General features: G+C 34.1%; 1 protein-coding gene and 1 long non-coding RNA gene across 4 annotated transcripts in view; one reads left to right on the top strand and one right to left on the bottom strand.

The window, feature by feature from the left end:
- The window catches only part of LOC148941620 (uncharacterized), a 47,048-nt gene extending 29,389 nt beyond the window's left edge, over positions 1 to 17,659 (top strand). For all 3 annotated transcript variants that reach the window (XM_089103873.1, XM_089103872.1, XM_089103874.1), the window contains exons 3-4: positions 6,887 to 7,054; positions 15,575 to 17,659. In XM_089103873.1, the coding sequence (XP_088959999.1) occupies positions 6,887 to 7,054; positions 15,575 to 17,022 (1,616 nt within the window). In that variant the 3' untranslated portion in view covers positions 17,023 to 17,659. The remainder of the gene's footprint in view (positions 1 to 6,886; positions 7,055 to 15,574) is intronic.
- A 4,718-nt stretch (positions 17,660 to 22,377) lies between these two features.
- On the bottom strand, positions 22,378 to 26,442 carry LOC148941619 (uncharacterized). The gene is made up of 3 exons (XR_016143302.1): positions 26,275 to 26,442; positions 24,754 to 24,862; positions 22,378 to 22,587 (listed from the first exon to the last, which is right to left on the bottom strand). It is a non-coding gene; the product is annotated as an uncharacterized LOC148941619 (long non-coding RNA).
- Between the last annotated feature and the right edge of the window lie 435 nt (positions 26,443 to 26,877).

Raw genomic sequence — 26,877 nt, 5'->3', positions numbered from 1 at the left:
ACACTGTCCTTTTAATTTACTGCGAAATTCATTTAGCTCATCAATTGTTGAAATTGCCTGCGTTAATGGTTCCCTTACCCGAGGGCCAACATGTCTTATGGAAAAAACGGATCGCTTTGTAATAACCTGAGGTCGCCGAACTAGTGTTGATGTTCTATTCGAGTAACTATGAAAATTAACGCCACTTGTAAACATTTCCCTAAAACACTCAGGTAATAACGCGTGTGTATATTTAAACATAAAAAGAGCATTGTAAAAACGGAATAATCCAGCCATCGGTAATATATTTACTTGATTATATCTATGTCTAACAGACATATTATGATTATCTCCAGTTAAAACACGTAGGGCATTATTTTGTAAACTTCTAAAGGGACGAAGGTGAATTAAAAACGTGCTTGACCACACAAGACAACCATATAGAAGGTATGGGTGAACAAAAGAAAATTAAAGCAATCTCATAATGTCTTTCGGAAAAAAGTGCTTCAGTTTCCTCATCATCCCAACATTTCTGGCAACTTTGCCACTAACACATGAAATGTGCTCTTTGAAGTTAAGGCACTCATCAACAATCACCCCTAGATACTTTGTCGAAACTTCCCGAGGCAGAATATTTTCACCTAACTGTATTTTTTCAATCCAAGGGTAGTAATTGCTACTTCTCCCATACATTACAAAATGGGATTTTGCATGGTTTAGCTGAAGTTTGTTAACCCTCATCCATTTCTCAATGTTTAACATGCCAGTCTGAAGATTCTGTATAAGCATTTTCCCAGTTTTTGCAGCAACACAAAATAAGGCAAAATAGATTTTGATGCTCCAGTATCACTACATTTTAAATCAAAAGACAGTCCATTGATAGCATTTCACAGGTCATCAATATATATAAGAAACAGTAGTGGCCCCAAAACAGACCCTTGAGGGACACCAAATTTAACAATTTTAACTAGCGATTTAATTTCACTTGCACTAACAAACTTCTTTCGATCTTGGAGAAAAGATTCCAATAGACGATAAAACATACCTCAAAAACCACAATTCCTCAGCTTCACCAGAAAAATTCCATGGTCCACTGCATCAAAGGCTTTCACAAAATCCAAAAAAAAACGATGCAACTTTCCACCCTTTGTCCGGAGCATCGTTCACAAAAGTCGTGAGAAAAAGAAGAGCTTGATCTGTCGACATTGCTTTACGGAATCCAAACTGAGTTTTACTAAAATACTTTTTATTCTCAAGAAAATCAACCATCCTGCCACTAATCAATTTTTCAAAAACTCTCGATATAACTGGCAGCAATGAAATAGGCCTATAATCATTCGGCAAATTTTTTTCCCCGCCCATAAAAAGCGGAACCACTCTAGCAATTTTCATAAAATCGGGAAAAACACCAACTTTTAGGCTCATATTAAATAGAACACAAACCTGGTCGCATATTTCCGAGAAAACATACTTAAGTACACGCAATGAAAGGAAGTCAGCACCCGAAGCATTATTTCTCATGTTCCACAATGTGGTACGTAATTCACTAGCAGTTACTGGTTTCAGATGTGCAGATACATCACTTTCCTCAGGTAAAAACTGGTGGTATGTTCCATCGTCAGAAAATTTTCTCGTGGAGTTCGCTATCTGTTTACCAACAATAGAAAAATGGTCACACATATTATCTACAATCGAAGCATCAGTGTTGAAATTTTCAGGTAAAATTGAACTTTTGGAAGAGCTGAGAACAGAGTGAATTACTCTCCACGTTCGCCTGGGATTATCTGCACTTTTTTTAAACTCATTTCGATAATAATTAATTCTCGCTTCTCGTAATAGGTTATTGAGTTCACAATTATATTTCTTGTATCTCACTTTTGCCTCAGGAGAAACTACAGAATATTTATATAGCAGTCTTCGATTTGATATGGCCTTCATCAGTCCTCTAGTAACCCAGGGTTTTCTAGGGTTAACCTGAAACGCCGGCTTTTTAATAACTGTACAACTTTCTTTTAGTAATTTAGTTATTTCTGAATACCACAATGAAAACTTTTCATTCACTTGCAGATCGCTACTTTCTATAAAGTCAAATTGAGTGTTCTTTAATTTTCTTCTGAATATGTTAAGAGCCTCAGCATCCATATTCAATGCAGAAATTTGTGGGGGTATATTCATAGCTGTAGGGACACCAAACTCTCTAATAACAACAAGAACACCAAAATGATCAGAAACATCACTCAAAATAACATCAGCAAAATCATACTTCACATTAACAATTATCCAAAAGTGATTCTGAGCGCAAAGTCACTCGACTAAATATATTAACTGTCGGTCTTAAACCGTAACCCAACATAACATTTAAAAAATCACGAACTCTCGGGTTTACATTTACTGAAAAAAGATCAAGATTAAAGTCTCCACAAACAAAGCATGGGCGATTTAAACCTGACAACTTATCCATTTGCCGCTCCAGCAAATCATTAAATTCCTGCACATTTCCAGATGGAGGTCGATAAACAACCACCACAAAGAAAAATTTTCCTGACTTACAAAGTTCAGCCACCATTGATTCAAAAACCATCTCTTTATTCACACGTAGATCATTCCGTATTTTCATTGTAATATTCTTCCTGCAATATAAAGCCAATCCACCATGTAATCGTGATTCCCTATTCTGCGTCACACAGTCATAACTATCAATTTCGAGTAGACTAATTGTATGATTACGAAGCCACGTTTCATTCAATGCAAGCACATCCAACTCAGAAAACTTACATAGTTCGATTAAAAAATTAAATGAACTAGAAAGACCTTGACAATTCAAATGGAAAATGCTGAAACTTTGCTGACCCATAGTAGATTTATTTCCAATATCAACTGGAAATTTATATTTAACCACTGGAAAATCATCCATCGTTCCTTCATCATAATCCGGATTTAAGACCCCATTCCCCAGAACATCCCAACTCAACGAATTTCTCTCAAGTTTTTTCAATCTATTATTGTCATAATCCAACTCATTTTTCAAGACTCAAGCTTTGGAGGCAAACTAGGAAACTCATAGAAAAATTAACTCTACTTACAACAACCACAAGTGATATCCAGTATCCAGGAGCGCCGCAATCAATAACAAAAGAAAAAAAACTGAAAAAAGAAAAAATAGATTAAAAAGAAAATTTATCATAAATAAAATAAAAAATAAAAAGATACGACATAACATAAATAGCGACGAAGACCACACTGTCATTTCATCATAAATAATAAGTATAACAACATGGAACCCTCCATACAAGACAGTAGAACACGTTCCACCGTCTCGTACAAAAGAAACTCCCCGCCGCTGCACCCACTGCCCATACAACATAACAAAAAAAAAACTCATGGAAAGTAAAAGGGAAAAATCTCACTCAAATTAAAAAATACAGGATAATGCAATCGAGGAAAAATATAATTGGTTTTCTTCATCAGGCACTTGTGCTAGTGCCGCTAACCACGAATACAAAATTCATCTTATAATAGCAAAATATGACTCTAAACATCAAAACAAAACAAATGAAAAGCTAGAATCAACAATCAAGTAGCTCTGGTATTGGCTCATTATACATATATTTCACTTTTCCAACACCTTCTCTCTCAAACTGAATGAAGGGAGGAACAGTATTAGATACCCAAGCTGGAATACTCTTTTTACTCAATTTAGATTTATTCTTGTAAAGTCTCTTCCGCGCTTCACGAACACACAATGGAGCATCATCGCTGACGTAAACATTTTTCATAGCTGTATTTGAACCGAAAGTCTTATTCTTAAGTTCTTTCCCATTGCGTAAGATCATAAACTTCGTCTAACGTGATTTAACATTCACTTTGAAAAACTTTTGCTCTTTTTTATTCGTAACAATTGTAAATTCTGGAACCTTTTTTAATTCTAAACCATTGGTACATATTTCTTGAAATAAACTTTCAGCAGTGGCTACATCATCACAAACCGTATTCCACACAATAATGTTATTTTCTGTAGATAAATATTCCACTGACATTAATCTTGCCGACAACGAAGACGTCATTTCACGGTAATATTTTGCTTTAGTGGATACAATATTCATTTGCGTTTTTAGTGAAATTACTTCTTCATTTACTGCATCACAATTTTTACCAACTTGAGCAACATTGGATTGTAAGATAGCTTGAGCATTTTCCACAGAAATTACTCGATTTTCTAGATTAGCCAATCTCGTGTCAATTGATTTTAATGTACTTTGAGACTCCGTTACAATTTCAAGAATTTTCGAGAAATCGTCCGCTAATGACTGGATCGAAGCACGATTTATTGACTTATGCGTTGAAGATGAATGCTCAGATTCATCAAGCGTAACCGATCCAGATTGTTCCTCTGTTTTACGTTTACACTTATTCCTCGTCATCACAAACCAGTAAATAAAAAATTAGAATATTCTTACCGGAAACAGTACTTCTTATTTATCCACGTAAGTACCGTCGTGCAGTTCGCTAAACCGTTAATGCACGGTTAACACATAAATTGTCAACAGGAACTCCTCAAATCTTCGTATTGGAACCCTCAGCTAATAAATTGACTTCTGTTTAAGCGTAATCATTAATTAGCAGACTCCTTACATAAAAAGAACTTGTTCGCATTCACAGAACAAAAATCCGCCCACTTTGCTATTTCAATTCATTTTATCTCACATCAACCTAGGTTAAAAGCACTAGCCAAACGATGTTACTTGGCTGATAGCTGATTCATAACAATATATATATATATATATATATATATATATATATATATATATATATATATATATATATATATATATTTATTTATTAAGCTCATCAGTCCAAGATTTTCGTTCATTGTAATGTTTATTTTTATTCTTTATTTTGTACAAAATAAAATATCTATAATGCAATTCGTTTTAGTAAAGTGTCAAATACACATTAGGCTTTAGATTTTTATAGCTAGGGAAGGGGGCTTTAGCCAAACTCTTGTTTGTAAGGAGTTTGTTCGTTTTAAGCTTGATTTACACATTAAGTTTTACTCGTTTTAAGATCAGTTATTCATGTATATGGTACCTGTTCTATGTTTGTTTGCTATGATTGTTTATTTCATTTCTCTTGGTTTTGGGTTTAATTTATAGCCTACTCCAATTGCAAAATTTTTTGTTTATTTTCAGCTTGATTTACATATTCAATTGAAGTTTTACTTGTTTAAGATTTATTTATCCATTTATATTAGTACCCCTGTTGTATGTTTGTTTTTTCAATGATTGTTTATTTAGTGTCTTTTCACTTTAGGTTTCATTTATTCTTCATAGTTATTTCTGGTCGTGTAATAGTACTCAAATGTGAATTTAGCATTATTTTTACAGTCAGAAAGTAAACAGAAAATAGAAAAAAGTTACTTATTCATTCAAGATGGGGCTGGACATTGATTCTGATAGCCATCCAGACAGTTCAACATAGCATGCAAAATAAGACTAGGATAAAATTTAAATTATAACTTTTAGTGAGGCAAAATTTTCTGCAGGCACATTTCCAAAAAAATTGAAATCAAAATGTTTATCTGCTGGGATGGCACATCCTAGCTGTAATAATTAATATGACAAAGTCCAACACCAAGCTTGAAAATTAGTGAAATTTTGAAGAAAAAAAAATTGTTTTCCCCCCGCCCAGGTTCAGGATTACCAGACGTTTTCTTTCTGAGGATCTTTCCTGCTGTTCAACCTTCCATGAATTCCCGCATTTTGCTGCTTGAAAAATATATCTCTTGCCTAACTAGAATAGACAAAGCTGACGCTTTGGGTGCACAATCTCAAAAGAAGGGAAATTCAATGATAATTACCCCTCAAAAAATTATCTAGAAGATAATTGCCCCTAGAGAAAACTGCCTCTGTGGAAGTTTTTCCGCAGGAAATCCTGCCCCACTTATTAGTAACAGTTGTTTTTTGGGACCCCCCCCCCTCCCATAGACAACTCTACCCCTTCCCTACGCAAAAATCCTCTGTGGAATCTACCTCCAATTAAAACCCCCTCCCCCAAACACAGAAATTTCCTCTGAAAATTGTTCTTATAAGTTGTTCCGAATAAGTCGTCCTTAATTATATGTTTGTGTAGGCTGAATTACCTAATGAACTTGTTTTTCTTACATATGCCAAGAGTCGGAAAAGGATATGCAAATACATTTCATTTTAATATGGAAAAATTCATCCTGCAGTAGATTTTTTTTTTGGGGGGGGTGTACCTAAGACATTTAAAAAAATGCGGTCAAAAACTCCCTAAAGTTTCTTGTTGATTGGATGAACAGAGTAGTGATGCATACACATACGCCAACACACATCTAATTTTATACATGGAAAATGTGGAAATGAGAATCTATTGATGGAAAGAACCCTAGACGTATGGAAAATGAGAAGCTACTGAGAATTTAAAAATCTTTTATTTCTAGTGTTTCATGAAATTATTTTTCAGTAAGGTGGAAATTGCAAGTTTTGCTCTCATTTTTAAAATATGTCTTTGAAAGATATTGTATTCATGTCCTAAGTGCCGTATAGGGACTTTTTCGTAATTTTGACACTTCACCCCATATAGAAAATTTAAATATTTTAAATAAATTTTAAATCTTAAAATTTGTTGTTGCAGAGGAGCAGCAAGATTGTTATATATTATATATATAGCAGCAAGCTATGTTGGTTATGAGCTTAAATTTATTTGCAATTTTATTTCAGAAACGGATAACTTATTCCAATTGAAGATGATCAGGTTTTCGGGATTACAAATTTAGCTGTATCACCGAAGCTGTTAAATTTTGTTAAAATTTGTTGTTTCAGAGAAGTGACAGGCTTGTTTTACTATGCTGGTTCTGATTGTAAATTTATTTGCGGTTTTATTTCAGAAATTAAAGACTTTTTTCCGAACGAAGATGATAAAGTTATAGGGATTACAAATTGTGATGCATCACCTAAGCAGGAGGATAATACTTGGATCATTCCACCCAGTACAGCTGCAAAATTCGACGATTTTGACCCTCCTAAATTGGATGTAACTACTTGCAAGAACGAAGGTATGCTTTCAAACATCAAAGAGCCTACATATACTTTTGTTAACAAAATCAGATGTGAATATGCACGTAATTTTTTAAAGTTACATTTGCACCAAACAGTAAGACAGTAGTCAAAGTAGAAACTTAGAAATATATGAAGAATAATTTTGAAACATTGAAAATGGACAAAGGCTATAACACTCCAAAAAACCTAAAACAAAAATGACACAAAAAAGGGGAAAAGGCCAGCATTGAAGTGCCATGATGAGAATGGTTTGCACTGTTAACCACTTAAGAAACAGCAAAGATCCTGTTTTTTAGAAGACATTGGGGGTGTTAGCCGTTTTACTTTTTATGGTAATTTCTGTTGGTTCTAAGGTTGACTTGATCATTTATTCTAGTCTCCGTTCATTTTGGGCTTCATTTATTGATTGATATTGATTTATGTTTGTTTACGCTTGAACTATTATTTGGTCTTATATCTGCTATTGCCGGGTTTAATAATTAGTATATTACCGGTAATTAATAAGTGATCATATTCATTCTTCAGTGCTTTGGCCCGAAGATGACCAAAAATTAACAACCAAACACTCTTTAAGTGTTTACGAGGATTAACGAGGAATTAACGAGAAATATTGGAAATGTATGTACGTATATAGCTACCCGTTCTCAGAAATCATACGTGCACGAAAGATACATTCTGTCTCTGAACAAAAGGACAGTTCATAGAAATGAACCTTTACCAAAGACTTTATGTCGATGTTCGACCAGAGGTCTGTTTAAACGATAAGGAGCCCATGCAGTTGCCAACATCGGATTCATAAACAGGTGCCAATTAGTTGTGCTATTCATTTAATTGAAACACTGAAATTCATTAGCTAAAGAAAATTGGCAAATTTCATTGGTTGCTAGTGTTTGCTTTACAAATTTTTAAGAGATATTTGAATTGTGTCGTTTTTTGGTGTTGTGGAAAATTTGTCGTTGAAAGTTTTTAGTTTATGTTTAAAGTGCCGTGTCAAATTTAAAAAAAATCATGGTTACGTTTAATGGTAGATTTGAAAGTCCTGGACTACCCTTGTTCCTAATAAACAAGGAAATCCTACGAAAATAAGCCAAGGAAAGGGGAGGGGTTGTCCTAAAAAGAATTTTGCTTGGAGGACGAAATTAAAAAAAAAGAATGTTGTATGGGAACTCTGAATCATCCCCTTGTTTGAATTTTCCCTTGGAAAGTTTACCCCCAGAAACATCCCACCTCACGGAAAATTCTTTCTGTGGAAACCAACACCCAGAAGCCCCCCTCCCCCTCAAGTAACAAATACTATGCGTAAGCAATAGGCAAATTTAATATTTTACAACCCTTTTCCTAGGGGCTTTGAGGGGTAACGGTACCCCCAAAGACTCACTTAATGCACATTTCAGCTATGCTGAACAAAATGGTTATCTCAGAATTTTGATTGGACTTTAGGGAAAAAGGAGGCGTGAAAGGGAGATAGTTGTGCTTCAATCTTTCTGGTCACTCAATAAGTGCACTGGAACTTTTAATTTCCATTCGAATGTGCTCTGTCCCTTTATTGTAATGTTATTGGTTCGATACGATCCCCCCTGAGGAAAATAAACACGCATCCGTGATCTTTTTTCTGGGAAAAACAAAAATCCCATAATTTTTGCTGATGGGTGCTTGAAACCTCTGCAATAGGTTTTTCTAATACACTGAATCTGATTGAGCAATTTTCTGCGTTCCTCGCCTTTTTGGGTATGTATCTCCTCTTGAAAATCAGACAATTTTTCTCAGGATCGTAGTTTTTGATGATTAACACCAAACTTATAAATCTTACATTTGGAATCACCATACAGTGCTAATTTTTTTGATGAATCTACTAATTCAGTTTTTAAGAGTTTCGGTTACGAGTGAGCTGAGTCGCTCCTTACTTAGAGTTCTTTACCACGAACTATTTGAAAGAGTTGTGAAACCGTCTTAACATCTCAAGAGACTCGAAAAAAATACGTGCATTTTCTTGAAAGAAACGGTTCAAAATTTACATGTTTTAGGTAAGCGAAACTAAAGCAGAAAGCACTAGGTTATTGTCGCCCTGAATTAGTCTAATGACAGCCAGAAAATATTATTTACCGGACTGAAAAAAAGTCTAAAGATTATGTTAAGAGTTTCGGTTACGATTGAGCTGAGTCGCTCCTTACTTAGAGTTCTTTACCAAGAACTATTTGAAAGAGTTATGAAAACGTCTTAATATCTCAAGAAACTGAAAAAAGTATCTGCATTTTCTTGAAACGGTTCAAAATTTAAATGTTTTAGGTAAGCGAAAATAAAGCACAAAGCTCTAGGTTATTGTCGCCCTGAATTAGTCTATTGACAGCCAGAAGATATTATTTACCGGACTGAAAAAAAGTCTACAGATTATATTAAGAGTTTCGGTTACGATTGAGCTGAGTCGCTCCTTAATTAGAGTTATTTACAAAGAACTATTTGGAAGATTTATGAAAACGTCTTAACATCTCAAGAATCTGAAAAAAGTATCTGCATTTTCTTGAAACGGTTCAAAATTTACATGTTTTAGGTAAGCGAAAATAAAGCACAAAGCACTAGGTTATTGTCGCCCTGAATTAGTCTATTGACAGCCAGAAAATATTATTTACCGGACTGAAAAAAGTCTACAGATTATGTTAAGAGTTTCGGTTACGATTGAGCTGAGTCGCTCCTTACTTAGAGTTCTTTACCAAGAACTATTTGAAAGATTTATTAAAACGTCTTAAAATCTCAAGAATCTGAAAAAAGTATCTGCATTTTCTTGAAAAGGTTCAAAATTTACATGTTTTAGGTAAGCGAAAATAAAGCACAAAGCACTAGGTTATTGTCGCCCTGAATTAGTCTATTGACAGCCAGAAGATATTATTTACCGACTTGAAAAAAAGTCTACTGATGATGTTAAGAGTTTCAGTTACGATTTAGCTGAATCGCTCCTTACTCAGAGTTCTTTACCAAGAACTATTTGAAAGAGTTGTGAAAACGTCTTACCATCTCAAGAAACTTACTCAGAGTTCTTTACCAAGAACTGTTTGAAAGAGTTGTGAAAACATCTTACCATCTCAAGAAACTGAAAAAAGTATATGCATTTTCTTGAAATGGTTCAAAATTTTCATGTTTTAGGTAAGCGAAAATAAAGCAGAAAGCACTAGGTTATTGTCGCCCTGAATTAGTCTATTGATAGCCAGAATATATTATTTACCGTCTTGAAAAAAAGTCTACTGATAATGTTAAGAGTTTCGGTTACGATTGAGCTGAATCGCTCCTTACTTAGAGTTCTTTACCAAGAACAAATTTGAAAGAGTTGTGAAAACGTCTTACCATCTCAAGAAAATGAAAAAAGTATATGCATTTTCTGGAAATGGTTCAAAATTTTCATGTTTTAGGTAAGCGAAAATAAAGCAGAAAGCACTAGGTTATTGTCGCCCTGAATTAGTCTATTTAAAGCAATAATATATTATTGACCGGCTTGAAAAAAAGTCTACTGATAATGTTAAGAGTTTCGGTTACGATTGAGCTGAATCGCTCCTTACTTAGAGTTCTTTACCAAGAACAAATTTGAAAGAGTTGTGAAAACGTCTTACCATCTCAAGAAACTGAAAAAAGTATCTGCAGTTTCTTGAAACGGTTCAAAATTTACATGTTTTAGGTAAGCGAAAATAAAGCACAAAGCACTAGGTTATTGTCGCCCTGAATTAGTCTATTGACAGCCAGAAAATATTATTTACCGGACTGAAAAAAAGTCTACAGATTATGTTAAGAGTTTCGGTTACGATTGAGCTGAGTCGCTCCTTACTTAGAGTTCTTTACCAAGAACTATTTGGAAGAGTTATTAAAACGTCTTAAAATCTCAAGAATCTGAAAAAAGTATATGCATTTTCTTGAAACGGTTCAAAATTTAAATGTTTTAGGTAAGCGAAAATAAAGCACAAATCACTAGGTTATTGTCGCCCTGAATTAGTCTATTGACAGCCAGAAGATATTATTTACCGACTTGAAAAAAAGTCTACTGATGATGTTAAGAGTTTCGGTTACGATTGAGCTGAATTGCTCCTTACTCAGAGTTCTTTACCAAGAACTATTTGAAGAGTTGTGAAAACGTCTTACTATCTCAAGAAACTGAAAAAAGTATATGCATTTTCTTGAAATGGTTCAAAATTTTCATGTTTTAGGTAAGCGAAAATAAAGCAGAAAGCACTAGGTTATTGTCGCCCTGAATTAGTCTATTGACAGCCAGAAGATATTATTTACCGGCTTGAAAAAAAGTCTACAGATTATATTAAGAGTTTCGGTTACGATTGAGCTGAGTCGCTCCTTACTTAGAGTTCTTTACCAAGAACTATTTGAAAGAGTTATGAAAACGTCTTAACATCTCAAGAAACTGAAAAAAGTATCTGCATTTTCTTGAAACGGTTCAAAATTTACATGTTTTAGGTAAGCGAAAATAAAGCACAAAGCACTAGGTTATTGTCGCCCTGAATTAGTCTATTGACAGCCAGAAGATATTATTTACCGGCTTGAAAAAAAGTCTACTGATAATTTTAAGAGTTTCGGTTACGATTGAGCTGAATCGCTACTTACTCAGAGTTCTTTACCAAGAACTGTTTGAAAGAGTTGTGAAAACGTCTTACCATCTCAAGAAACTGAAAAAAGTATATGCATTTTCTGGAAATGGTTCAAAATTTTCATGTTTTAGTTAAGCGAAAATAAAGCAGAAAGCACTAGGTTATTGTCGCCCTGAATTAGTCTATTGACAGCCAGAATATATTATTTACCGGCTTGAAAAAAAGTCTACTGAAAATTTTAAGATTTTAGGTTACGATTGAGCTGAATCGCTCCTTACTTAGAGTTCTTTACCAAGAACAAATTTGAAAGAGTTGTGAAAACGTCTTACCATCTCAAGAAAATGAAAAAAGTATATGCATTTTCTGGAAATGGTTCATAATTTTCATGTTTTAGGTAAGAGAAAATAGACCAGAAAGCACTAGGTTATTGTCGCCCTGAATTGGTCTATTGAAATCCAGAATATATTATTTACATGCTTGAAAAAAAGTCTACTGAAAATGTTAAGAGTTTCGGTTACGATTGAGCTGAATCGCTCCTTACTTAGAGTTCTTTACCAAGAACAAATTTGAAAGAGTTGTGAAAACGTCTTACCATCTCAAGAAACTGAAAAAAGTATCTGCATTTTCTTGAAACGGTTCAAAATTTTCATGTTTTAGGTAAGCGAAAATAGACCAGAAAGCACTAGGTTATTGTCGCCCTGAATTAGTCTATTGACAGCCAGAATATATTATTTACCGGCTTGAAAAAAAGTCTACTAATAATGTTAAGATTTTCGGTTACGATTGAGCTGAATCGCTCCTTACTTAGAGTTCTTTACCAAGAACAAATTTGAAAGAGTTGTGAAAACGTCTTACCATCTCAAGAAACTGAAAAAAGTATATGCATTTTCTTGAAATGGTTCAAAATTTTCATGTTTTAGGTAAGCGAAAATAAAGCAGAAAGCACTAGGTTATTGTCGCCCTGAATTGGTCTATTGACAGCCAGAATATATTATTTACCGGCTTGAAAAAAAGTCTACTGATAATGTTAAGATTTTCGGTTACGATTGATCTGAATAGCTCCTTACTTAGAGTTCTTTACCAAGAACAAATTTGAAAGAGTTGTGAAAACGTCTTACCATCTCAAGAAACTGAAAAAAGTATATGCATTTTCTTGAAATGGTTCAAAATTTTCATGTTTTAGGTAAGCGAAAATAGACCAGAAAGCACTAGGTTATTGTCGCCCTGAATTAGTCTATTGACAGCCAGAATATATTATTTACCGGCTTGAAAAAAAGTCTACTGATAATGTTAAGATTTTCGGTTACGATTGAGCTGAATCGCTCCTTACTTAGAGTTCTTTACCAAGAACAAATTTGAAAGAGTTGTGAAAACGTCTTACCATCTCAAGAAACTGAAAAAAGTATCTGCAGTTTCTTGAAACGGTTCAAAATTTACATGTTTTAGGTAAGCGAAAATAAAGCAGAAAGCACTAGGTTATTGTCGCCCTGAATTAGTCTATTGACAGCCAGAAGATATTATTTACCGGCTTGAAAAAAAGTCTACTGATAATGTTAAGAGTTTCGGTTACGATTGAGCTGAATCGCTCCTTACTTAGAGTTCTTTACAAAGAACAAATTTGAAAGAGTTGTGAAAACGTCTTACCATCTCAAGAAACTGAAAAAAGTATCTGCAGTTTCTTGAAACGGTTCAAAATTTACATGTTTTAGGTAAGCGAAAATAAAGCAGAAAGCACTAGGTTATTGTCGCCCTGAATTAGTCTATTGACAGCCAGAATATATTATTTACCGGCTTGAAAAAAAGTCTACTGATAATGTTAAGAGTTTCGGTTACGATTGAGCTGAATCGCTCCTTACTTAGAGTTCTTTACCAAGAACAAATTTGAAAGAGTTGTGAAAACGTCTTACCATCTCAAGAAACTGAAAAAAGTATCTGCATTTTCTTGAAACGGTTCAAAATTTACATGTTTTAGGTAATCGAAAATAAAGCAGAAAGCACTAGGTTATTGTCGCCCTGAATTAGTCTATTGACAGCCAGAAGATATTATTTACCGGCTTGAAAAAAAGTCTACTGATAATGTTAAGAGTTTCGGTTACGATTGAGCTGAATCGCTCCTTACTTAGAGTTCTTTACCAAGAACAAATTTGAAAGAGTTGTGAAAACGTCTTACTATCTCAAGAAACTGAAAAAAGTATCTGCATTTTCGTGAAACGGTTCAAAATTTTCATGTTTTAGGTAAGCGAAAATAGACCAGAAAGCACTAGGTTATTGTCGCCCTGAATTGGTCTATTTATAGCCAGAATATATTATTTACCGGCTTGAAAAAAAGTCTACTAATAATGTTAAGATTTTCGGTTACGATTGAGCTGAATCGCTCCTTACTTAGAGTTCTTTACCAAGAACAAATTTGAAAGAGTTGTGAAAACGTCTTACCATCTCAAGAAAATGAAAAAAGTATCTGAATTTTCTTGAAACGGTTCAAAATTTACATGTTTTAGGTAAGCGAAAATAAAGCAGAAAGCACTAGGTTATTGTCGCCCTGAATTAGTCTATTGACAGCCAGAAGATATTATTTACCGGCCTGAAAAATAGTCTACAGATGATGTTTATTGAATACAATTAAACAGACAACAGTATGCTCCTTGCCTGAGTGCAAATTGTACTAGAATAATTTCTGTTAGGAGAAAACCTACCAAGAAGAAAAACCCTTATAAACTTGAAATTTCCAGAAATTGTGTTTGGGATAAGAGAGAATAAAGCTTGTGTACAGAGGAGGTTGTTAGTGGTCTGAACATGGATTTAATAACCAATTTTTTTCATCAGTTTTAAACTTAATATCATAGGATTTTGGGCCAAGGGGACCCTCAAAAATATTTTGGTCCAGATTGAGCAAAGAGATAGGACCAGCAAAAGTTTTTATCTGAAGGCAATTTCGCTAATCCTCAGATGTATATTTTATGAGAAAAAAATAGAGCAGACACTTGGGACGGATTATTTAATCTGATTCATATACGATTTAGCAAGTACGAATTTGAAACTAACTGAGATCACCATTATAAGAGTAGATATAAAGCCATCCTAAGCGCCCTACAGGCAGGCCTCATTTTTGCCTGATTACAACTTCGAAAAATTGAAGGTAAATTTTGAATTGTCAATATTTATTGTCAATCAGGGTCAATTGTTTTTTTTTAATTACCAGTAATTAATATCATTTTATTTTGATAATAAACGCACCTCCAATAATTTTTTTCCTACAATCTCAATTATTATCGTAATTCACTCTTTTGTTATTGTTGATTTTCTTCTGTACTTTAACCGCGCTGTTCAAAAGATACCATTTTCAGTCAATATGCAAATCACATCCAGGCCATTTATAGGGGTATTGCCCCAAAATTCATTTTCATAATCGTTATTTGTAAACATTGTTTAGCCTTGTGCTATTATTCTCTTGCTGCATTATATCTGTTGCTCTGAAAAAAAAATAACAACTTATAATATGGTTAGAGCCTTATTTATTGGACATTTGATATCGTTGGACAAAATGACTATCAGAGACTTTTGATCTGATATTGTGAGGATCGTATACCTCTGTATACGATATGCAAAGATTCTAAAAAGAGGAATTGGGCGAGAACTCCAACCACTTTCAATCCTTTGGACGGTTGCTATAACCTTTAATTTCATATTTACTGAACCCAATCCTAAGCTTTTAGTACTGACCCTTTCGTACGAAGTCGCTGGGAAAATTAGTGCATGGGAGGCACTTAGCTTTGGGCAGCATAACGGCATTACCTCTAATTTTCTAGTCTATTTGGTACAGTTAAAATTAAATATAATTTTTTTTTGGAACCTTACAAGCTGGAAAAAATTGATAACGAGCTGTATTTCTAAAATTCCAATATGGTTTGTACTGCTTTTATATGCTTTCCATTTTAGGAATCTATGCCTCCCCGTCGTTGTCATGTAATGAGCCTTCTAATATAATTGCTAAATTGGACACAGGGTCAGTTTCCCGACCTTATGAATGTATTACATGTAAGAAAAAGTTTTTAAAGAGTTCTGATTTGAGTCGACATACAAGAATCCATTCTGCAGTGAAACGATATGAATGCGTAATATGCAAGAAAAAGTTTTCTAGCAATTCATATTTGAGTATGCATACAAGAAGACATTCTGGAGAGAAACCCTATGAATGTGTTATATGTAATAAAAAATTTTTCGACAAGTCTAATTTGAATGCACATAGAAGAATCCATAGTGGAGGGAAACTGTATGAATGTGCTATATGTAATAAAAGGTTTTCTAACAATTCATATTTGAGTACACATAGAAAAATCCATACTGGAGAGGAACCATATGAATGTACTACATGTAAGAAAAAGTTTTTAAAGAGTTCTGATTTGAGTCGACATACAAGAATCCATTCTGGAGAGAAACCGTATGAATGTGCTATATGTAAGAAAAAGTTTTCGGACAATTCTCATTTGATTAGACATACAAGAAGCCATTCCAGAGAGAAACCGTATGAATGTGCTATATGTAAGAAAAAGTTTTCGGACAAATCTTATTTGAGTAGACATATAAGATGCCATTCCAGAAAGAACCCGTATGAATTTCCTATATGTAAGAAACAATTTTCTGACAATTCTAACTTGATTAATCATAGAAGAATCCATTCTGGAAAGCAACCGTATAAATGTACCATGTACACGAAAAAGTTTTCGAACAATTCTCATTTGATTAGACATACAAGAATACATACCGAAGAGAAACCACATGAATGTACTACATGTACGAAAAAGTTTTCAAACAGTTCTGGTTTGATTAGACATACAAGAATCCATACTGAAGTTAAATTGTATGAATGTACTACATGTAAGAAAAAGTTTTTAAGCAGGTCTGGTTTGAATAAACATACAAGAATGCATACCGGAGAGAAACCACATGAATGTACTACATGTAAGGAAAGTTTTTTAAGAAGTTCTGATTTGATTGTACATGCAAGAACCCATACTGGAGTGAAACCGTATGAATGTACTACATGTATGAAACAGTTTTCAAGAAGTTTTGATTTGAGTAGACATACAAGAATCCATTCTGGAAAGAAACCGTATGAATGTGCTATATGCGAAAAAAAATTTTCAGACAAATATTATTTGAGTAGACATAGAAAAATCCATACTGGAGAGGAACTGTATGAATGTACTACATGTAAGAAAAAGTTTTTAAGCCGTTCAGGTTTGGTTGTACATGCAAGACTCCATACTGGTGAGAAACAGTATGAATGTACTACATGTAAGAAACAGTTTTCAAGAAGTTTTCATTTGAGTAGACATGGAAAAGTCCATACTGGAGTAAAACCTTATGATCGTTCTCTAATATGAAAAGCTTGTTTGATAGATTGCATTTGAATACATATAGATGTTAGAAGCAGTTTTCAAGAAGTTTTCATTTGAGTAGACATACAACAATCCATACTGAGGAGGAACCGTATGAATTAACTATATGTAAGAAATGATTTTCAAAAGTTCTGATTTGAATAGACATACAAGAATTAATAGAGGGTTATGAATATGTCTTACATAAGAAACGATTTTCTGACTTTGAGCAAACATAAAAAAAATCCATGCTTAGAGAAACTGTAGAAGTGGGGTTTATGTAAAAAAAAAAGTTTTGGGCACTTCTCGTTTTAGCAAGTATAAGACAGTGCATATAGAAGATAAGCCATAGAAACATGTTTTATGCGAGAACTACTTTTCTATGAAACCCCTACAAAACTCATATTGTAGAAGTTTTCGTGACAGTTTTCTCTTGAGTTTTGTACCCATAGTATACAAATTCAGAACAGTGCCAAAATGCAAAACAGCAGAAAATGAGCGATTTTAGATCAATTAGACATATTTGTATTTATTGTCTATACTTTGCTCCTATTTATTTTGTGGCAATATCCGTGCCAATTTGTGTAATTTACTTTCTGTCATTCGATTTATGACATACCATTTATACTTTGCTTGAGATCAATTAAACAGTTTTAATTTTAAACTTACTTTTACCCACTTATCCCTATGCATTCGAAAGGAATAAACTTAGGAGAAAATATTCAGATTTGATTAGATTTGGAGCATATTAGAAAAGAATGCCCTTTAAATTTAAATTTGTCTCAAATTGGATGTTTTAAACCAAGTTAATGGCTGTAAACTGTTACTGGTATTAAATGAAATCCTTTGAAATTGTAGAATGTGTAGCTTTTGCTGTTAAAAAAAGCTATTATTATAACTAATATGTTTTTATTGTTATAATCAATTTTATCATAGGCTTTACAATAGTGCTGCCTAAGTAAAGAGCGAAGTGGGTTCACTTAGCATATCATTAATTTTTTATTTTTTCACCTAGGCATTTTGGAAATTCAGATGGGGCTTGTTCGGTTGAAAATACAAAGATCTAGGGCCTTTTTAAGGGTCAAAATGTTTGGAATGCAACTAACCCTCTCTGTTGCCCCTTTTGCTAACCTCCCCCTTAAGTTTGTAGTCAAAATTTTCAAATGGTCACTTTCGTTAGTATAGTAGAAAGGAGGGCCAATAATGATGCCTCCGGAGATGACATGACCCTTTACAACCCTTGGGATAACGAGCTGTAAGTTGTGCGATTCACTAGTTATCTACGTTGGTTATAAGAAAAGACGGGATATTTTTCATCCTGTGTCTCCAAAAGACTAAGGGTACGAAGTTGGAACTTTCAGGGCATGTTGACTGTGATTTTGAACTAATCAAAAGGTACTATGTGCATACTATTGCTACTGCTGCTGTTACTAGTACTACGAAAGCTACTATTTCCTCTGCAGCCAAGGCTATGAAGATGAAACTCTTAGGAAATATAGAGTATGAATTTAGTATCTGAACTAAAAAGAACTAACTTATGAACCTAATCGGATTATCTTTTTTACTGTACTGTGTTAGATTGCGCAATTAACTTGGATATTTAATTGTGAGGGATTGCTCACTTCATACAAAGTGAGTTATTATTTATCATAGTGAATAATTTAGTTCCAAAACTAAATATTAATTGGTTATTGCCATCAGCAAACCCCCTTGGATATTGTGTGCCAGTGATCAACCTATTTAACGCATAATTTATTATTAACTTTTTCTCTTTTTTTACGAAGGCACTTTGTATGCAATGAGCTGTGTATATAGGTTATCAAAAGGGTGGATCCCACAAATAGTTTAGGATATTAAGTAGGAACTTTCAGGGAATGATGAGGGGGATGGTCAGTTGATGAAACGGCAGTATGAGGAAGCTATTACTAGTACAATTACTACTTCATTGTGACTACTACTAAGGCTAAGGTGGTTAAATTGAAAATTTCCGAAAATGTTGAACATTAAGGGATATGGGTATTAAGGTGAAAGTTTCAGGAAATGTTTAGGGGGATTCGGAACTAAACAAAAAGCACTATGTTTATTCCGATTGCCAAAACGATTAATAAACGATTGCCAAAAATTTATCTGGAATGGCTTAGAATACTGGTTGAAACTTTCAGGGCTAGTTGAGAGGGATGTTGATCTAATCAAAATGAATTCTGTGTATGCTCCCACCATTGCTGCTGCCACTTCTACTAATACTGATGCTACAAATAGGTACTACTATGACTAAGGGTATTAGGATTAATATTTTCTGAAAATGCTTAGGGAATTTCGAATTAAGTAAAGACACACTCTATACATACAGCTTGCCCAAAAGGTGTATGAACAATGCCCCAGGAATGATCTAGGGTACCAAGTTGAAACTTTCAGGGTATAGTTAGAGGGATTTTGAACCAAGCAAAAGGTACCATGTGAATACTGCTACTGATAATACTACTAGTAGGGGTATGGGTATTAAGGATAAATTTTCAAGACACGTTTAGGGGGATTTTGACTTGAATTGAAACACGCTATGTGTATGCAGGTTATTGAAAGGGCGTATAAGTAATACCTCAAGAACAGCTTAGAGCATTAGGTTGAACCTTTCAGGGTAAGCTGAGGGGTATGTTCAACTAATAGAAATGCACTATGAGTATGCTACTACAACAAGTATCAGTAGTAGTGCCTCTACCTCCACCGCTATTACGGAGGCTAATGGTATTTATATGACACTTTCAGAGACTGTTGATAGGGAAGTTGGGCTTAGTCAAAACACACTATTTGCATGCAGGTTATCTAAAGAGCGTATTAGCAATAGCCCAGAAACAGATTAAAGTATTAAATTGAAACTATCTGCATAACGAGGGGAGGTTGAGCTACGCCAAAAAGGTAGAATACGAATAATATTACCGCTGTTACTACTAGTACTACTGCTGCTATGAAAGGAAGAATGAATTTTATTTATAGCCCACCATACGCCAGAAGAAATGGGTGGTTTAAAAACAAGAAAAAATAAGCTCTTCAAAAGATCTCAAACTAGTGCTAAAACGTGCTCCTCTGATATCCCGGAGGATGAATGGGTGAAGCATTACTCTGCAGTGTTCAGTTCCAAAGACCCCAGCCTGGAGCAGGATTGTGACAAATGTTTAGATGAAAAACTCAAAACCCTATTAAAAAAGTGAAATACCTTTGTCATATCGAAATCGGCTGTAGTGAAAATAGCGAGTAAGTTAAAACGCGGAAAAGCACCTGGTCTTGACGGGATATGTCCGGATAACCTACGGCACGGTACAGACCTATTATTTGAACACGTCTCTCTCCTGCTCCAGATGTGTGTCGATACTGGGATGGTCCCCGATTCATTTTGCGCCGGAGTACTCTCAAATATCCCCAAAAAGGGAAAAAGATCCAGACCTGTGCACAGGATACAGACCAATTACCGTGTCTAGTGTTACAAGTCAAGTCCTGGAACTACTTCTGCTTCCAGAAATTTCGGCAAAGTGTAGACTAGATTACCGACAGTTCGGGTTCCGCCGAAACCTGAGTTGCGCGTTTGCGCATAGATTGTTAAAGAAAGCTATCGATAAAGCCCATAGACTGGAGTCTTCCCTCCTCATGTGCAGTGTAGATATTTCGGCTGCCTTTGACTCGGTTGTGCAGTCTCAGGTACTTCTAAAGTTACTTGAATGTGGGGTTAGTGCACATTTTGTAGTACTTCTGTCGTATTGGTATTCGAAGAGTTTTGTGAAAGTTAAACTGGCCGGGGGTCTTCTGAGTAGACCAATCAGACTCTTCCGTGGTCTTCGACAAGGATCTGTTTTAAGCCCTATCCTGTTTAATACCCTGACATCTGGAATAACAAAAAATATTGCCGGGGGGTTTAGCATCAATCTCTGCGACCTTAGCCTGCTTTCGTACGCGGATGACCTGCTAATGCTAAGTTGCAATATTGTTTCTCTGCAAGAGAATATTGACCGCCTGATTGCTGGATATGAAAGTATTGGTTTACGAGTTAGCGCACTTAAGGCTGAGTTTCTGGAATTTACTTCTTCGGCAAAAAAAGCAACTATGCAGTGAAAACACATATGTAAAGGTGGGACGAACGGAAATTTTTTCGGGAAACTCTATGAAGTATCTGGGAATAACGTACGGTCAAGGTATAAGTAGATCACGTTTATTGATAATAGATAAAATATCCAAAAGTATTCGATCAAGTTACGGAGAACTTGTCTCTTTGAAGTTTAGCCTAAAAAGGAAAATTCTTGCAAAGTTTTATGCAGTAGTTGCTCTCCCTCACCTGCTCTATGTATCGCCATTGTGGGATTGATTCACCCAAACTGATAGACTAAAACTCCGGTCAATCTATTGCAAGTATCTAAAGTTTTTACTTAGATATCCGCTCCGTAAAAGAAACACATTCATCCTGCGTTCCCAAAATATGGTTGACCCGACTGACATTATGCCATCCTCCGAAAGAAACGCCGAAAAAAAGGCAATGGATACTTTGTGCGAATTTCTGCCTCTACACCTTATCTACGAGTGCGAATGAAGAAGTTGTTATTTGAGTTTATTCTTTGGTGTTGAAGTGTTTTTGTTTTTCTTTTCTCCTTTTCCTTACTCCGCTTTCGTTTTTTTTGTATGAGCGGGCTCAAATAAATTATTATTATTATTATAAACTAACAAGAAAACGTTATATTAACATATAAATATACAAAACACGAAAAATTAAACATTCAGCAATGGAACTGTATATAAAATACCTGCACACACAATCAGAAAGACTACACAGAGCTTTTATGGGATTATGATGTTCTAGCTCGAGCAGCTAAATTAAAAATATTGCATAATCTGTATTCAGCCTCCAAGTATATATTTCTAGTGTAAAGAGGGAGTCGGAGACGAAATTTCTGGTACTTGAAAAAGTTTATCTAATCTTTAGTTTCTGTGTATTAGATAGGCGAAACCTAGTAATAACTGGTAATGTAACTGCTAAATAAAGAAATGGGAAAACTTTTCTATCTATACTGAAATTCAGTGAAGGCACTTTAACATCTCTTATACTCAAACCCGTTATAATGCTGTCAACTATCGTTGATCAACTGTTTTTATAATTATTAATCAAAAAGTATTTTTGCGAACAACAGTTTTTTCAAAAAAAAAGTAAAGAGATCAGTTAGACCGAAAATGAACTAAAATAGTATAAAATAGTCTAAAATGTATTCAACTATGGCTCATCAATCTCACAAAGTAAAGAAAACCCAAGGCAAACGGATACTAAAATAAGTCAAACTCGAACCGAGCAGAAATTCACATGAGTAGGGTTCTAAAACTCTATGATTTCTAAGAGCCAGAATATAATTTGTACTTTACTGAAAGTATTCAACCGGCATACCATCTTCTAACATTACTTGCCAGAGTCGAAAGCAGCCACAACATCAAGGAACATGTTAATACAGAGTCGAAAGCAGAGTCGAAAGCAGCCACAGAGTCGAAAGCAGCCACAACATCAAGGAACATGTTAATTATGGGGAGTTTGTAGCGTTCGCACTGTTGGAGAATAAGGCGAAGAGTGATACATGTATAATATATATATATATATATATATATATATATATATATATATATATATATATATATATATATATATATATATATATATATATATATATATATATATATATATATATATATATATATATATATATATATATATATATATATATATATATATATATATATATATATATATATATATATATATAACTATGTAGCTACATTAGCCTACCTTAAATTTATACTTACTTAAATTTCTCTAATTAAAAGCTCTTTCTCATGCATAGACATTTTCTGAACTGACAAAATTCACCGTGCATCAAGATTATCAAGAATCCACACTCTATATATGGGAAGTGCCCAAAGCCAATAAAAGTCGCAAGAATGCGACATGATTCTATTAGCAACCAAAACATGGAAAATAAAGAAAAACGGGTTTAAGAATAACAGAAACGACAAAAATGATAAGAAAAAAAACGGTAATAAACAAACGGCTAAATGTTTTCTTTTTTGTTCCGTTTTATAAAGAAAACAGAAGAGAAAACGGTGGAAGAAAAACAGAAACTGTGCCGACCCCTACTGCCTAAGCAAAGAACAATGTTGGCACTATGTATTATTATTATTTTTTTTCTTTCTTTAGACCAGGATACTTCGTATCGAAGGAGTTGCCGTAGAAACTTAGAAAAGAGCTCATTCGATTGGAAATTGGAGTGGCTAGTGCCCTTTTTGATTGTCGAAAGTTATTAGAAGGCAACTAACACCCCTGCTACGCCCACCATTTATCCAAACACATCCAATCAAAATTTTATATAGCCTTTTTGTTCAACATAGTTAAAAGTTCTGAAAATTAGGTCTTTGAGGATGACAACCCCCCCCCCCCCCCAAAATCCCCCAGGGCAAGGGTTATAAATTATGCCCTGGGGGCATATAAAGTTTTCATAGAAAGCGTTGTCGTAGAAACTTCAAAACGGGCTCAATCGATTGGAAATTGAAATGGCTAGTGCCCTTTTTAATAGTCAAAAGTGATTGGAAGGCAACTAATCACTTAGTTACCTAATTAACTAAAGAACCAGTTTTTTTTAACTGAAAGTAAGGAGCGACATTAAAACGAACAGAAATTATTCCGTATATTAAAGGGGCTGTCCCCTCCAATAGAGTTGTGCTAAGAGTCAAACTTTAGCGTAAAGATCGAGGCGTTGAGGAGGGGACAGCCCCTTTCATTTACAGAATAATTTCTGTTCGTTTTAAGTTTTAATGTCGCTCCTTACTTTCAGTTTAAAAAACATGTTTTTTTATTTAATTTCCGAACGTTCTTGCGTTAATGAAGGTTTTGATTTTGGATCACCGTACATGAATAATTAAAACGAAATTTGTATATTTTTTTTGGGGGGGGGGCTAAATGGCTCTCTCGAAATTTAGGTCTGACGATTTTGACAAAAAGGGGCGGAGGAGGGGCCTAGTTGCCCTTTGGTTACTTAAAAAGGGGACTAGAACTTATATTCTATCTACGAATGTTTTTACTAGTAATAAATATACGTAACTTACGTAACAAACTTCTATAATCGTATATTTTTACTACGTTTATTAGGGGCTTCGCCCCCTAGTCATTAACTCGCTCTTCACGCTAAAGTTCGAATTTTGCTCCAATTCTTTAAGAATGACCCCCCAATCGCAAAGGCGATTAATTGAAATAAATAGCTCCTATGAAAGTACTTAAAAACTTCAGCGTAAAGAGCGTGGTTTCGACTAATGGGTGAACCCAATCATATACGTAATAATTTCTTTTCGTTTTGAGATTTGATGTTGCTCCTTACTTTCAGTTGAAAAACTTGTTTTTTTATTTGATTGCTGATCGTTTGTTTAAATAATACTGGGGAATCTGGCACCCCCTTCATAGTAATATCCCTTCCCCCTTACAAACTTCCTCCATGGAAAGATCCTTCCCACGTAACCCCCGACCCCCCCCCCCCCCACCCCACTACAAGGCTTTGGATGAACTCTTCAAATAAAAATGCTAACAATATAAGCACTGCCCGCGCAGCAGCAAATATTACTAGGGCATATGAAGAGAGAGTTCCATTGTTCTTGAGTGAGAGAAGTAGATCAGGAAAAAATCATTCTGATCGGCTAGAATTTTGTACTGACTATTTCTACACTTACCCAGAGTTAAGTGAAATTGCTTGTATGCATCTCGCTGTGCCTGCAACTGCAGTGCCAAGTGAGGGTACATTTAAGTGTGCCAAGATTGAAAAACCATCTGTGCTGCCATCTATAAATGAATCAGAATAGATGTCAGAACAGTCAGTTATGCAGCCATCTATAACTATAATAGAATAGATGACAGCAGTTGTCTAATAAAAATAAATGACGTATTTGCTGTCAAGAACAAAGAGAATATGACATTGAAAGATTAGAACATTTTTATTTTGTCTTCAATTTCATTTTCTAATGCTATATTGTTTTTACACAGGTAACAGTTTCGACGTGTAGATAAAATATAACCTACGGAACGATTCAGAATAGAAGTTGAGATTTTTTCTCTTCTGTGGAAAAATTTAGAATTGGAGAGAGAACTCATTTTTTTCTACTATGGAAAAATTTAGAATTTAAGAACATTTTGTTTTACTTCTACGAAACCGAAAAATTGAAAAATTGAGAACAGAATTAAGAAAATTATGGAAGAATGGACAAATTTTATTTTGCATTTACATTTGTTTTCACATAGGTAACAGTTTCGACGTGTAGATAAAATATAACATACAGTAAGATTCAAAATAGAAATTGAGATTTTTCCAATTCCGTGGAAAAATTAATAGAAAGAACCCTTTTTTTTCTCTACTATGGCAAAATTTAGAATTGAAGAAAATTTTGTTTTACTTCTATGAAACAAAAAAAATGGGAAATTCAGAACAGAAGTAAGAAAATTATGGAAGAAGAGACAAATTTTCATTTTATATTTACAAAAAAAAATCTTTTTTTCCCTGTTAATCTTTTTTTTAGATCATTTCTTAGATTTTAAGTGTCATGTGTCTTCGTGATTCATTGAATATGAACTAGTATTGATCTGGAAATGTCACTGTCCAAAGAATACCGCAACCTGATAACTGACATATGGTATAAAGCTAGAGAGCGAAAAAATCATATATTAATGTTGCTAACGAAGAAAAAACAATGTTCCATTAACATGAAAAAAAGCTCTAAAAATTACAGAATCTGAATATCATAAAGTATAGAAATATTTTTAATGTAATGACGTAACATAAAACATTATATGTTGCTAATATCATTGAACATGGAAAAAAAATTAATCAAATGTATTTACATCGCTAATATTCCATCCATCAACTAGAATCTGAACTAGCTATATTAATTCTGGAGTTCCTAATGGATACCTTTCCATTAATATCTATTTCGTTATTCATCATCCATTGCGAAAAAAATCTGACTTCGTTCACAGGATTTTGTATTTTTTATGATACTTAGGACATTCGAAGTCTTCCAAATTTATAAGACAGATATCCTCCTTACACTTCTTATACAGTTACTTATCAGTGGTAACATCTCCCTTCACAAATACAACTTTACTATCAATAAAATCACACACTGTAACAATTTCGCTCTGGACAAAATTTAGACTAACTCCAGTGCTAGAATATGGTGTTATTGGTCGTTCATACCAACCTTGCTTGTTAATGAATTTCACTGTTGCATACCATCGGTTAGTTGAGTACTTATGTAAATTATAGTTTACATTTCAATGGTGAATATCTACTTCTTTAAATTTTTCATTCATCACTAAGAGAGCACATTCAAATATTAATCTGCAATCAACTTTGGATATATTGACATATTCACTGTCAATGATTCCGAACATCATTCACTGATATTTTTCTGTGAACTAAAAAAAAATAAATCAATATTCTTTTTACTTCAAGTATCGGCTTAAAGTGTTGGTTTTATCATTGAATTCATGTATATATATATACTATATATATATATATATATATATATATATATATATATATATATATATATATATATATATATATATATATATATATATATGCATATGTAACTAGCAGTCAAGGTTGGAGAAATTGTTTGCTCAAGTGCCTTAAAGAATCATCATTGCCAAGTCTGTTTAGAGTTCATTAAGTCTCAAGAGTGTCCTAGGGCTAAATTATTGTGCAATTAAGGTTCAAGACTAGACTAATCGTTTACATAAGAGTTCGTTGCTACTTCAAGTGCCTTAGAGATTGATCTTGGTTAGTGAAAGGGGGTATT

Source organism: Artemia sp. Qi Xiang Cuo, chromosome 18 (assembly GCF_049724085.1).
Source record: "Artemia sp. Qi Xiang Cuo chromosome 18, ASM4972408v1, whole genome shotgun sequence".
NCBI classification, from domain to species: domain Eukaryota; kingdom Metazoa; phylum Arthropoda; class Branchiopoda; order Anostraca; family Artemiidae; genus Artemia; species Artemia sp. Qi Xiang Cuo.
Note: the sequence above shows the minus strand (reverse complement) of the source record. Positions and strands in the feature narration are given on the sequence as shown.